The sequence below is a fragment of the Chiloscyllium plagiosum genome, unplaced genomic scaffold, assembly GCF_037043375.1.
Source record: "Chiloscyllium plagiosum isolate Xiang-an unplaced genomic scaffold, Cpla_swu_hap1 HiC_scaffold_46, whole genome shotgun sequence".
Taxonomy (NCBI): Eukaryota; Metazoa; Chordata; class Chondrichthyes; order Orectolobiformes; family Hemiscylliidae; genus Chiloscyllium; species Chiloscyllium plagiosum.
Genome location: NW_028270184.1, coordinates 410721 through 425458, shown reverse-complemented (window position 1 = coordinate 425458; position 14738 = coordinate 410721). Strand labels below are relative to the sequence as shown.

Genomic DNA, 14738 nt, shown 5'->3' with positions numbered 1-14738 from the left:
TCTCAGATTGATCTCTTTCCTCATTATTTCCCTGGATTCCACCCCCCCCCCCCGCCCAACTCCCCACTTTACTAGTTTAAATCCCCCTGAGCATCTCTGGCAAATTTCCCTGCCAGTATATTAGTTTCCTTTCAATTCAGGTGCAATCCATCCTTCTTGTACCTAAGAGATTCCAATGATCCAAAAGTGTGAATCCTTCTCCTATACACCAGCTCCTCGGCCATGCATTCATCTGCTCTATCCTCCTCTTCCTAATCATACTAGCTCGTAACACCAGAAGTAATCCAGATGTTACTACCCTAAGCACCTCCTTTTTTAAATTCCTACCTAACTTTATATGATTTCCCTTCAGAATCTCATCCTTTTCCCTGACTGTGTCGTTGGTTCCAATGTGTACAATGACCTCCTGCTGGTCCCTCTCCTCTTTAAGAACTTTCTGCACCCTCTCTGGCACATCCTTGATGCCAATACCAGGGATGCAACATACCATTCTGATTTTTCCCTGCTGGTCGCAGAAATGTCTGTCTGTGCCTCTGACTAGAGAGTCCCCTCGCACAATTCCTCCAATAGGTGCTGTGGTTTGTTTTGGCAATGGAGGAGACCAAGAATAGTCATATCGGAAAGGGAGTGGTTGGGGGAATTGAAATGGGCGGTGATTGGAAGGACTATCCTTGGACTGCTATATTGCCCAAACAAATCACAGCGCCTACTGGAGGAACAACACCTTATCTTCTGCCTGGGCATTCTACAGCCTGGGCGACTCAACACTGAATTCTCCAATTTCAAATAACCTCCTTCCCAGCCCCTCCCATCACTGCAACTCCTCCCTGCCACCAACTGATCCATTCCTCCCATTGACCAACCAGATCGTACACTCTACCTGTCTTCACCTATCCCCATTTCACCACCCTGCCCCTGCCACCCCCTTTATCTGCAGCTCCCCCCACACCCACCCTCGTCCTGAAGTAGACCCAAAACGTCAACTTCTCCACCTCCTGATGCTGCCTGGCTTGCTGTGTTCTTCCAGCCTCCTGCCTATCTACTTTGGATTCCAGCATCTGCAGTTTTTGTGTCTCGATGACAGAAAACTGGCCAGATTGAGAGTTGTGAGGATGATGCAAGGAGGCTTCGGGGCTATTTAGACAAGTTGAATGAGTAGGCAAACACATGGCAGATGCAGTATAACATGACTAAATGTAAAGTTACACACTGTGGTGTGAAAAACAGAAAGTCAGAGTATTATTTAAATGGTAATGTTTTGGGAAGTGTGAATGTACAAAGTGATCTGGGTGTCCTTATTCACCAGTCATTGAAAGTAGGTCGGCAGGTGCAGCAAGCTGTTAGGAAGACGAGTGGTGTATGTTGACCTTCATTGTGAGAGGATTTGAGTTCAGATGTCTTACTGCACTTATACAGGGCCTTGGTAAGACTGCACCTGGAGTATTGTGTACATTTTGAGTCTCCCTACATAAGAAAGATGTACTTGCCTTAGAGGGAATGCAGCGGAGGTTCACTAGGCTGATAACAGGGATGGCAAAACTGTCCAATGTGGTGAGATTGGTTCGACTTGGCCTGTATGCATTAGAGTTTAGAAGGATGAGAGAAGGTCTCATTGAAACAGACAGAATTCTAACAGGGCTGGACAGACGAGGTGCAGGGAGGAAGTTTTGCCTGATTGTGGAGTCCAGAACTAGGGAACACAGGTTAGAGATAGACCATTTAGGACTGAGATGAAGAAACATTCCTTCACTCAGAGGGGTAGTGAAGATTCTGGAGGTCAAGTCACTGAATATATTTGTCAGCAGAAAATGTATTTGAGAAAGAGATGTTTACACTTTAAATCAAGGAATATTGGAAAAATCAGGAATATAGCATTGAGATAGAGGATTAGTGATGGACATATTGAATGGCAGAGCCGGCTTGAAGGGCTAAAGGGCCTATTTCTGCTCCTTGCATTCTATGTCACACTAGAATATTTGAATATTCTGATTTTTTGGCTTGCCATTGGCTTTGGGTATTCTGTTAAATATCAGTGAATGTAGCCCAAAACTCTAACAAAAAATGTCAATTAACTAAACTAATTAATCCCCTCAAACCTCCCCCAAACCTCCTCCAAATTCCATAAATGAAACAATCGACAGTCAATGCTCCCCCACTCCCTTCTATATATCCTAATAAAACCCCAAATCTAAATAACCCCATTAGTGGCCCAATTCTCCCACAACACTTCCATAAAAATGTTCTTAATCAAATAAAACTGTTTACACAGACCTTTCATACACCCAAACCTTCCCTTTGAACCTCCAAGTCAATTTTTCGAAGTTCTATAATCTCTATATAATTTCTATGATGCCAATCTCTGCATAATAACCCCTCCCCAAAAACCTCCCAATCTCCCTATAGCACTCTGCTGCACTGTCCCAAAACCCCATTTTCTCCACAACCCACCGTATTACAAGGGAATAGAGAGTTGCACGTACAGATCTGAAGTTGAAACAGGGTAAGTAAATCTCGGAATAATCTGTCGGTTCTTTCAGACTGAAATAAGGCAGCATGCTTCAATTAGTGGGCTTTGAATCATTGGAATTCTCTACCTTGTGAACAGTGATACACAATCATTGACTGCATTCAAGACTGGGATAGCTTTTTGGGAATTACTAGGGGAATGAAGAGATATAAAAGAGGTAAAAACAATGACTACAGGTGCTGGAAACCAGATTCTGGATTAGTGGTGCTGGAAGAGCACAGCAGTTCAGGCAGCATCCAAGGAGCTTCGAAATCGAAGTTTCGGGCAAAGCCCTTCATCAGGGCTTTTGCCCGAAATGTTGATTTCGAAGCTCCTTGGATGCTGCCTGAACTGCTGTGCTCTTCCAGCACCATTAATCCAGAATGAAGAGATATGCTTATCAGAGAGAAAGGAGAAGCTGAAGTAGGAGATCAGCCCTGATCTTATTGAGCAGCAGAACAGGCTTGGTGGGCTAAATGGACTATTCTTAATGTTCCTGATGATCCCCAATAGAGATCACCTCCCTGGGGAGGCAGTGATGTAGTGATAATATCGCTGGCTTTGGTTGCTAGGGCATGCAGAGCCCTCTAGACTGCAGAGGAATTTGTAGTGGAAGCGGAAGGATCCAGTCGTCATGGTCCACTAGGTACCAGCAACTAGGTATGACGAGGAAAGCTGTTCTGCTCGGAATTATGAGCAGCTAGACACTAAATTAGCAAGCAGAACCACAAAGATAATAATCTCAGAGAAGAAGGAGCTGAACCCAGGGGTCAATCAGGCTGAATGGCTGAGGCAGCTTTGGGCCTGGGACATTTTTGTTAAAAAATAGACTGAGGTCAGCCGTAGCACATTTTGAATTTGTGACTTCTGTGCAATTTATGCCTCAGCCTGATTTGTCAGCAGGGTCCTGAAGCCAGCACCATGAATTTTGGAGCAAGTTTAGAATGGTGGCGTACTGCCTGAGCTGGCCATTGCCAGAGAAATGGCAGAGGCTCAAGTTTCTCTCCCAGATGATATGGCCCATCTGCTAGGGCCTGGAGATGGCAGCGGCATAGGAGGACGGGGGTGCATATGGGAGATAGGCTCAGATGGGCAAGAAGCTGGCAACGTCAGGGAAGGTGGTGCTGCAGAAGAGAAGGATGATGAGGAAGGAAATGCCATCTACCAGGCCAGTTATAAAAAGGACAAGAGCAGAAGTTTGTTGAGGATGAAATCCAGAAGATGCAGTGAGTGCAGGTTCTAGCAACAGGCACCCCCACCCGAGTCCTGTGAAAGTTTCAGGGATGAACTGTTCCCATTTCCAGTTGCAACATTTAAAAGGCATCTGGATGGGTACATGAATAGGAAGGATTTAGAGGGATATGGGCCAAATGTTGGCAAATGGGACCAGATTAATTTAGGATATCTGGTCAGTGTGGATGAGTTGGACTGAAGGGTCTGTTTTCATGCTGTACATCTCTATGACTTTCTATGATCTCAGGATTACTACCTTAGCATCATGCAAATTGACATAGATTAAATAATGTGTGGTCACCCTGCCACAGAAAGGATGTTATTAAATTGGAAAGGATGCAAAAAAGGTTTGCATGGATGTCATGTCATCAAGACTGGAAGGTTTGAATTATAAAGATAGATTGGATATGCCAGGGCTTTTTTTCCTTGGAGCGCCGGAGGCTGAGGGGTGACCCTATAGAGGTTTATAAAATCATGAGGGGTATAGATAAGGTGGATTGTCCAAGTCTGTTCCCCAGGGTAAGAGAGTCCAAAGCTAGAGGGCATAGGTTTAAGATGAGAGGGAAAAAATTTAAAAGGATTCTGAAGGGCAGCTTTTTCACACAGGCTGGTGCATATATGAAGCAAGCTGCTAGAGGAAGTGGTAGAGTCGGGTACAGTTACAACATTTGGATAGGCACATGGATAGTAAAGGTTTAGAGTGATATGGGCTAAATGCAGGCAAATGGGACTGGTTCACTTTAGGAAACCCAGTCAGCATGGATGAGTTGGGCCGAGGGGCCTTTTTCCATGCTCTATGTCTGTATGATTAAAGAAGTAAATGTGTAGCTCAAAAGTTAGTATGGGAGAAATGGATTTCAATTCATGGGGCACTAGTACTTAGCAAAGAAAGAGTTATTCCATCGGGGCAGGTTCAATCCAAATCATCCGAGGATCAGTATCCTGGAGAATTGTATAGTTAGGCTTGTAGATAGGGCTTTAAACTAATTAGGAGAAGATTCACTTGACAGGAAGGTTTAAAAATTAAAAAAAGAAATGAGAGAGCAGAGGTGCAGCAGAGTGAAAAGGTGAACAATAACCAAAGTGTGACAGGAAGAGGCAGAACATATAAGCAGTGTTGCAGCAGAAATTAAAACCAAAGAGAGTAATAATGGTTAGAATTAAAGCATAAAGACTTTATCTGAATGCATGCAGCATTTACAACAAGATAGATGAGTTAACTGCCACCAACAGAAGTAAATGAATATAAATAGAGACTTGGTTGTAGAGGGACTAAGACTGGGAACTCTATATTCAAGAGTACCTGTATTTGGTGTTCTGGAAGAAGAGGCAAAAAGAAAAGATGCTGGGGTACTTGGTTAATAAAAGTATCAGTGAGATGGTGAGTAATGACATAGATGTAGTAGATCATGGTGTGGAATCAGATTGGCTAGAAATAAGGAATGGCCAGGGAGAGAAGTCATGACTGGTATTGTCCATAGGCCCCCGAAGAGTTGCCTCACTGTAGGACAAAGTATAAATCAGGAAATATTGGGGTGTTTCAGAAGGGCGCTTTCATTGCTCTGGGTGATTTTGATCTACAGTTTGATTGCACAAGTCATTTTATTTTTATTCGTTCGTGGGATGTGCACATCTCTGGCTGGCCAGCATTTATTGCCCATCCCTAGTTGCCCTTGAGAAGGTGATGATGAGCTGAATTCTTGCATTGTTGCAGTTCATGTGCTACAGATAACCCACAATGTCTTAGGGAGAAAATTTCAGGATTTGACCAGGCGACACTGAAGAAATGGCTTATGTCTTCAAGGCAGGATGGTGAGTGACTTAGAGGGGAACCTTTGGGGTTAGTTCCCATAATCTATTACTGCATGTACTTCTGGATGGAAGTGGTTTCAGGCCTGGAAGATACTGTCTAAGGATTGTTGGTGAATTCCTGCATTCCTGATGAAGGGCTCCTGAAACATCGATTTTCCTGCTGCCTGACCTGCTGTGCCTTTCCAACACCACTCTAACCTTGACTCTAATCTCCAGCATCTGCAGTCCTCACTTTTGCCTGCTTGTGGATGTGGTGCCAATCAAGTGGGCTGCATTGTTTTGATGTATCAAACTTCTTGTTGTTGTGTTGTTGGAGCTGCACTGATCCAGGCAAGTGGAGTAATCCATCACACTCCTGACTTGTACCTTGTAGATAGTGGACAGACTTTGAGGAGTCAGGAGATGATTTACTTGTCAGAGTTTTCCAAGCCTCTGATCTACTCTTGTGGCCACTGCATTTACATGGCTAGTCCAGTTCAGTTTCTGGTCAATGGTAACCCCCAGTTTATTGACACTGGGAGATTCAGTGATGGTAACACCACTGAATATCAAGGGGTGGTAGTTAGATTATCTCTTATTGGTAATGATCATAGCCTGGCATTTATGTGGTATGAATATTACTTGTCACTTGTCAGCCCAAGCCTGGATTTGAACACTGACTGCTCCAGTATCTTAGGAGTTAGAAATAATGCTGAAAATTGTGTAATTATTGGCGAACATCCTGACTTCTGACCCGATGATGAGGAAAGGTCATTGAAGCAGCTGAAGATGCTTGGGCCTAGGACATTATTGGCAAGAATAGCATGGGAGATGAATTTGTAGCATTCATCAGGAATTGTTTCTTATACCTGTACATTGTAAACCTGCCCCGGAATAGTCTTAAGCTGGATCTAATGTTATATAATGAGGTCGGATGGAAAAGAGATCTTGTAGTTAGAAGTCCTCTCGTGGAAAGTGATCACAACATTGTAGAATTTCAAATTGAGTTTGTGGGAGAGCAATTCAGGTCTGAAATCAATGTTCTCAACATGAATAAGGGTGATAAGGGTGAGTACAGAAGTATGAAGAAAAAGTTGTTTAAAGTAGACTGTGAAAATAGATGAAGAGAAAGGCCAGTAGATGAGCAGTGGCAAATATTTAAACAGATATTTCATAATACTCAGTAAAAATTTATTATGATCAAACAGGTCTCATTAAGAAGGATGGACCATCTGTGGTTAACAAAGGCTATCAAGGAGAGCACTTAGAGTCCTCGAGGTCTAGAGCATGGACACAGGCCCTTCGGCTCAAATTTCTCATGCTGCGCAGATTACACAATGAAACTAGTTCTATTTGCATGCATTTGGTTCATATCCCTCCATACCTATCCTGCCCATGTACCTGTCCAAATGTTTCTTCAATGACAAAATTGTACTTGTTTCTACCACTACCTCTGGCAGTCTGTTCCAGACAATCACCACCTTCCGTATGAAGAAATTGTCCCGAATCCTTTTGTATCCCTCCCTTCTCACCTTAAACCTATGTTCTCTGGTTTTAGATGCCCCTACAATGGGGAAAAGCTGTTGGTTATCTACCTTATCTATGCCTCTTATGATTTTATAGGCCTTTGTGAGGTCACCGCTTAGTCACCTACGCTCCAGAGGAAAAATGTCCCAGCCTATCCAATCTCTCCTTATAACCCAAACCTTCCAAGCCATGTAGCATCCAAATAAATCTTTTCAGAACTCATCTTAGATTAATAATACCCTTCAGAAAGATGTTGTGAAACTTGAAAGGGTTCAGAAAAGATTTACAAGGATGTTGCCAGGGTTGGAGGATTTGAGCTACAGGGAGAGGCTGAACAGGCCTTGGATCGTCGGAGGCTGAAGGGTGACCTTATAGAGGTTTACAAAATTATGAGGGGCATGGATAGGGTAAATAGACAAAGTCTTTTCCCTGGCATTGGGGAGTCCAGAAGTAGAGGGCATAGGTTTAGGGTGAGGCGGGAAAGATATAAAAGGGACCTAAGGGGCAACTTTTTCGCACAAAGGGTGGTACGTGTATGGAATGAGCTGCCAGAGGAAGTGGTGGAGGCTGGTACAATTGCAACGTTTAAGAGGCATTTGGATGGGTATATGAATAGGAAGGGTTTTGAGGGATATGGGCCGGGAGCTGGCAGGTGGGTCTAGATTGGGTTGGGATATTTGGTTGGTGCGGACAGGGTTGGACCGAAGGGTCTGTTTCCGTGTTGTACATCTCTATGACTCTATAGTTGAGTGACACAGAACTGCATGCATTGCTCCAAAGTGGTCTCGCCAACGTCTTGTCCAGCTGCAGCAAGACATCTCAACTCCTATACTCAGCGCTCTGACCAATGAAAGCAAGCATGCCGAAAGCCTTCTTTACCACGCTGTCTACCAGTCACTCTGTTTTCAAGGTGCTATGAATCTGTACATCTAGACTTCTTTGTTCTATAACACTCCTCTGTGCCTTACCATTAGCTGTGTAAGTCCTGCCCTGGTTTGACCCACCAAAATGCAACACCTTGTATTTATTTAAATTAAACTCCATCTGCCATGACCCAGTTGATCAAGATCTCAGTGCATTCCCAGATGACCACATCTACCATCCACTATACCACCAATCCTGGTGTCATCCACAAACTTACTAACTATACCTTCTAAACTCTCATCCAAATCATTAATGTAAATGACATATCACAGTGGACCCAGCACCGATCCCTATGGTACATTGCCAGTCACAGGCTAAGGCGTGTAAAGTGACAAAGACTTGTGGTAGACCAGAGGATTGGGAATTTTTTAGTAACCAGCAGCAGATAACTTAAAAGCTAATAAAAAAGGAGAAACTTGGAAATGAAAGACAATTAGCAAGAAATATAAAACAAACAGCAAGAGCTTGTATAGGTATTAAAAAATGAGAGTAGCTAAAGTGAGTGTGGGACCCTTGTAGGATATGACTGCAAAACTAATAACAGGGACATGGTAGATCATTTAAACCAATATTTAGTGTCGTCTTCCGTGGGGAACAAAAAAACACACCAAAGATAACAAATAAGCATGGTAGTAATGGGAGAAAAGATCTTGCAATGATCTGCATCATGCAGGACAAAGTATTTGACAAACTAGTAGGACTGAAGGCAAACAGGTTGCCAGGAACTGATGGCCTGCATCAAGGGATTTAAAGGAAGGAATTTAAAGAGATAGTGGAGGTATTAGTCAAAATATTCCAGAACTCACCGGATTCTGGGAGGGTTCCAGGGGATTGGAAGACTGCTAATGTTGTGCTCGCATTTAAGAAGGCAGAGATACAGAAAGCAGGAAATTACTCACCAGTTAGCCTAATATCTCTTGTTCAGAAAATGCCTGAGTCCATTATTATGGGAAAAAAAAGCAGGGCATTTAGAAAAGCTTAATGCAATCAAACAGAATCAGTGTTGTTTTATGAAAAGGGAATCATATTTAACAAATCTGCTATGTTCTTTGAGGGTATAACAAGCAGAATTGATAAAGGGAAACCAGTAGATGTAGTACACTTAGATTTACAGAACATGTCAATAATGTGTGACTGAAAAGATTATTGCACCAGGAGAGGAGCTTGTGATAATGGGTAGTAATATATTAGTATGATTGGAGGATTGGTTAACATAGAAGGCAAAGAGTGTATAATGTGTCTTTTTAAGTTGGAAAGATTTAACTAGTGAAGTTCCAAAAGATGAGGCCTAGGGCCTTAATTATTTACCATCTACAGGTAGTTCTTCTATAACGTGATGGTTGCATTCTTGTGCAACCCTGCATGATAGAAAAATCGCGCTTTAGAAATAGCATAATCACCGTTACAGCCAACACACCTTTTAAAAGATGCACTTTAGAAATTTGTCCCCAATTTGTCAATTGCGTTACAGCGAATTCGCATTAACAAAATGTGCATTCTAGCAGAACGACCTGTCAGTGAATGATTTGGAGGAAGGGAAGAGATATCCATATCCGTTGATGATACAAAAATAGGTGGGAGGGCATGTTGTGATTAAGACATGAGGAATTTACAGGGAGATATAGTACTCCCCCTGTACTCACGGGGGATACGTTCCTAAACCTACTGCAGAAGCCCGAAATGCCGCATAAGAGCAAACCCATTCATTTATATGAGAAATTTACCTTCCCGACAGCCTCCTGGTCTCTGGTCCCAGAAAATTCCCTATAATATGTTCGGGTTATGGTAAACCACGGGTAACTGAAACCACGGGAAACGATTCCATGGATGCGGCGTTCACCCTGTATAGATAGATAGGTTGAGTGAGTTGGCAAAATCTTGGAAGTTGGAGTTCAGTGTAGGAAACTGTGAGATAATGCACTTTGATAAGAAGAGTCAAAAGGCTGACTATTATTTAAATGGAGAGAAAGTGGAGAAAGGGATCTGGGTGTTCTTGTGTATCTAAATGCAGCAAGTAATAAAGGAGGCAAATGGAAATTTGACCATTATTGCTAGGGGCTTGGAGTTTACAAACAGGGAAGTCTTGATACAATTGTGCAGGTTTTGGTGAAGACAAACCTGGAGCACTGTGTACAGTTTTGGTCACTGTATTTGGAAAAGATACACTGGCATTGCAGGCTGTTCAAAAGAAATTCACCAGGCTGATTGCTGGGATGAAAACGTACATTTAACAAGAACGGCTAAGCAGGTTAGGCTTTTATTCATTAAATTTTAGAAAAATGAGGGGTAATGTTGTAAGAATGAGGGGAATTTGACAAGGGTAGATGTTGAGAAGATGTTTCCACTAGTGAGGAATCATCACCTAGGGCATATTAGTACAGAATAAGGGGACGCTCATTTAAAACTGAAATGTGAATGTCTTAGAACTGAGGTCTTCTTCTAGAGGATAGTGAATGTGTGGTATTCTCTATCCCAGAAATGTGGAGGCTACATCACTGAAAATATTTAAAGAGGAGGTGGAAATATTGGGAATTGAGAGTAATACTGAGCTGGCACAAGGGAGCTGTCAAGGCCTGGGCAGAACAGCCATGGTTTTACTGAATAGCAGGACAGCCTTGAGGGGTCAAATGATTTTCGGGCTCATGCCCGAAAAGTCGATTCTCCTGCTCCTTGGATGCTGCCTGACCTGCTGCGCTTTTCCAGCAACACATTTTCAGCTCTGATCTCCAGCATCTGCACTTTCTTCCCGGGTCAAATGACCTAATTCTGCACTTATTTCCTGTACCCTTATGCTCAGTTCTGCTTATCACACCCCAGGCAGAGTATGTGGGGAGAGTAAGCATAGCAGATTTTGGGATAATCTGAAGGAAGCTTTGGTGCTTCGTGTGTTCTGTGAATTATGTTGTGACTTGAATTTTTTGTTGGTTTAATACACAGGACTTGCCTGAATCAAATCCGAGCCAGCTCAATGCCACCCGGCACAGGAATGCTTTGGTAATGCAAGTCATCAAGGAGTCAGCAGACAGTGAGAAGAATATAGCTCGGGAGATGGATTGGAACAAACCTTCCAGGTCAGATTCCTGAATTAAGGAAATTTCCTGGAGATGGACACAAGATTCCTAAGATGGCTTGAATGATTGATGATCAGACCTTGGGGAAATAAAGGAGTCATGGAACCCGAAATTAGAACCAATTCCCTCACCAGCCTATGGCAACCCCTACCCTTGTACTGTCAACAATACAAGAAACTCTTCACACATCAAAACCAATCTTCTAGCATAAAAGAAAGTCCATCATTGGATAAGTAAATATTAGAAATTTCTCTGTATTTAACTAAAGCTTTGGTGAATGGTTTCATACAATCTTGCTACCTGCCTTAAATCTGAACAATGTAGTAGGGATGACAGATTCCTATGTCTTAATCATATTCTGATGTCCAGCCCACTTTGACCCATTTTGTTAGGTCCATGCCCCTCCCACGTGGCACTGTCTCACCTGTTCCCCTCCATAATTGGTACTATCCCATCTATCTTTCCCTGCCCCCAAAAAGGTAGAATTATCTCACTTGTTCACCCATGCAGCAACTACTTGTCTCACCTGTTTGCTTTCTCCACCTCTGGTATAGCACCATCTCATTTGTTCACATCAACATCGTGTTACCAGGCAGCAAAGTCTTGCCTTCCTTAAGACCATAAGACATAAGAGCAGAATATAGGCCCATCACATCTGCTCCAACATTCAATCATGGCTGTGTGTCACTCATCCCATTCTTGTACAGTTAGTGGTCATCCAGTGATGACTTTGGCTTCTCTCCTGGTCAGTGGTCACTAAGTGATGTCACAGAGTTTGCTGTTCTGTCACGTGGTAACAGGGATGTTCCAGAACTGTTCATATGAGTGCTGTTGTGGGCAGCCTTGGGGAAGAGCTTTTCCTACTTCTTTATGAGGGATGAATGTCTTCCAGCTATGAAAATGCAAGTGGAGGAGGTCTCAGAGTACCCAAATCTTCACCCCCACGGTAAGAAGTGAGAGTGTCAAGCCACCTCTCATTACCTCTGCCATCTATGTTTAAAGTTAGTCATTCAGGACATCAACGTTTGGTATTGCAGATCAGAGATAGTCTAGGTCTGGATCTGGATGTTAAATTCAACTGTAAGCTGTATGGAAGTCCCATCACCCAATGTGTATTGGGTAGAACACTGAACCAGATTTGTACGAGTCAAAATGAAACCTGTGATTTATTTTACTTAAGGGTTACATGGATGAAGTATCTGTATTTACCATTCAGTACAAACAGTGTTCACGAGGCTCACTCCCTTATCAGTTACTAACAAAAGCAAAATACTGTCAATGTTGGAGATTTGAAATAAAAACAGAAAATGCTAGAGACACTCAGTAGCTCCAGCCTCCTCTGTGATGGAGAAACAATAAAAATTTCCATCTAATATGACATTTCCAAAGAAGCATTGTATTGCACGAGAAACATTCTCTTTGTTTTTCTCTCTCCACAGATTCTCCAGAGTTGTGGAGTTTCCCCAGCACTTCCTGATTTTTATTCCATCTGCAGACTCCATGTCTTGTAGTGAGCTTCTGGTTCTTTTTAACCCTTTGCATCCCACCATGAACAACACTGATTCTAATTTGTTGAAACTCGTTTTAATTGTTTTGAGGATAGAGTTGCGTTTCTGCTTTTAGCAATTGAGGTTTAACATGACGAATGTAACAAATTCTCTTAATATGTTTGAGCAGGATGTCACAAGGTAGAAACTGTATGGAATATGAGGGAGAACATAACCCCACAAATCTACAGTACGTAGTTACCACTCCCCAATGGCTGTTGATTGCAGCACACATTCTGCCAACACAAATCCCCAATATTAGTCACACTCAGGATAGGCATTAGATTAGTGAGCAGACCCTCACTTTAACAGCAAGCCCCCTGGTTGTTTGAGGTTGTTTTTTACCTGAGATTCCTAGCGCATCAGTCCCGCTGAATATTATGCTGGTTGTTGATAGTCCTTGTGCCCACACCATTTGTGGTTCCTTCCCAGCATTGATAAAGCCTGAGAGGCCAGTGAGTTGAGTGGTGACATCCCCAGAGCTTGGTCTCAGCTAAGCTGAATATTGCTGAGCTAAGAACTTGGCTAGGGATTAATTCGCAAGTTTTATAAAGAGTATTTACTGTTGTAGAACCCATATATCCAGGTAAATTTCTTTTGCATTGATCCAGTTGTTTAAATGTTTACTTTCTCTACTCAAATGCTTCTTCGCCTGCCTCCTACAGATTTGTTGTTGTTTGTGTTTGCCATTATGACCTGTCTCCTCATCATACAAGCACTGCCAAGTATCACTATGAAGAGGAAACAACAAAGAGAGAAAGTTGATCACAAGAGGGTCCATTTTGTCCCATCTCAATCCAGATACACCACTTCTAGTTTGAACAAATCTGTTTGGTTTTCAGCATTTTCCCATTCTCAGGCCAGGGCCTGTGACCATCTCTTTACCAGGAGTCAAACGTTAATCAAGGGACAACTAACAACACTTTCAGTCCTCTTACTCCCACGTCTCTCGCTGCCTTCTCTGTTTCCCATCCAGATGACAGCTGCCACTGAGTACCTATTCCCTCAAACAGAGACCCAGCCTAAAGATAAATCGCTTTCCAGCTTAAATACCCAGGGAGACAGTGCACAGTGCTCCTTCATTGTGCCTTCAGGTTCCTGCTCTATCCTCCCCCGCAATGGGTCTCTAGCTTCAGTCTCCCTCGATGTCCAACCCTCCATTCCTCTGCCCAACGTGAACTTAAGCCTTGATTGCCAAGTTGATCAGAGGCTGAAATCTCCCTGTGTCTCCGCAGAAAGAAGAGTGTCTAGAGAGTCTAACACGAACTATAATGGATATCCAGAGAAATGTAGTGTTCCTCATTGTCTGATAAGCCCTCACACACCCCAGTCTGTAATGGAGCCCAGGTTGAATCCAGGTTTTTCATCTGTGTCTGATTCTAATTCTTTGGGTGCATGCCTAGTAAACTATACCATTGAAGAAAATAAAACTTTGTCATCACCTCCCCATTTAACCCAGGCACTCGGGATGTGGGCTCCAGTTGTTAGGGAAAGTCAACCTTTCCACCAGACCTCAAATTTCTGGAGTTGTCTGCAAGACAAACCACCAAAACCAAACTCAAGCCTGAAAGGCTTAACTGGTCAGAATGGTGAGGTTCGACTCACAACTCCTCAGCCGGAAGTTACCACTGCTTGGTTAGTTGGTCAGCCAAAGAGTTCAATTGGAGAATACTCTGTATGGTTGAGGATAACAACAAGAATAAGTGAACAGAATAGATGGCATCCCAAGACAGTGGAAAATGATAACTCCTGCCTTATTTCACATCTCACTGGCCTACTGAGACCTGAATTCAATACAAACAAAAATCATTCTGTAAACCAGACCTCAAGCCTAACATCAGTCCCTAGACACTGTCAAAATGCAAGAGTGCTGTCAGCACCATCTCTGTCTGCCTCAAACTTAGAGTGGAAATCAGAACCACCTTTTGGAACTCCAAACCACATGAGATCAACAAAGTGTGATGACTTTGTTGAGATACCACTTGATGAAATATTCCCTCCCAATCCGAAAACGATTCCTGAAAAGAAGGCGTGGTCAGGATTCTCAGAGCCAATGTTGGAACTCTGGACCAAGATTTTGCCATCAATCTTTGATTGTTTCCATGTCCCAGTAATGGACAAACTCCGAGCTCCTGTCAA

The 14738-nt window shown here is 42.9% G+C and overlaps 1 protein-coding gene across 2 annotated transcripts in view; it reads left to right on the top strand.

Moving 5' to 3' along the window:
- uqcc3 (ubiquinol-cytochrome c reductase complex assembly factor 3) overlaps window positions 1-13497 on the top strand; it is a 187620-nt gene extending 174123 nt beyond the window's left edge. For both annotated transcript variants that reach the window (XM_043683703.2, XM_087983564.1), the window contains exons 2-3: window positions 10919-11052; window positions 13265-13497. In XM_043683703.2, coding sequence (XP_043539638.2) covers window positions 10919-11052; window positions 13265-13364 — 234 coding nt within the window. In that variant the 3' untranslated portion in view covers window positions 13365-13497. The remainder of the gene's footprint in view (window positions 1-10918; window positions 11053-13264) is intronic.
- The last annotated feature ends 1241 nt before the right edge of the window (window positions 13498-14738 follow it).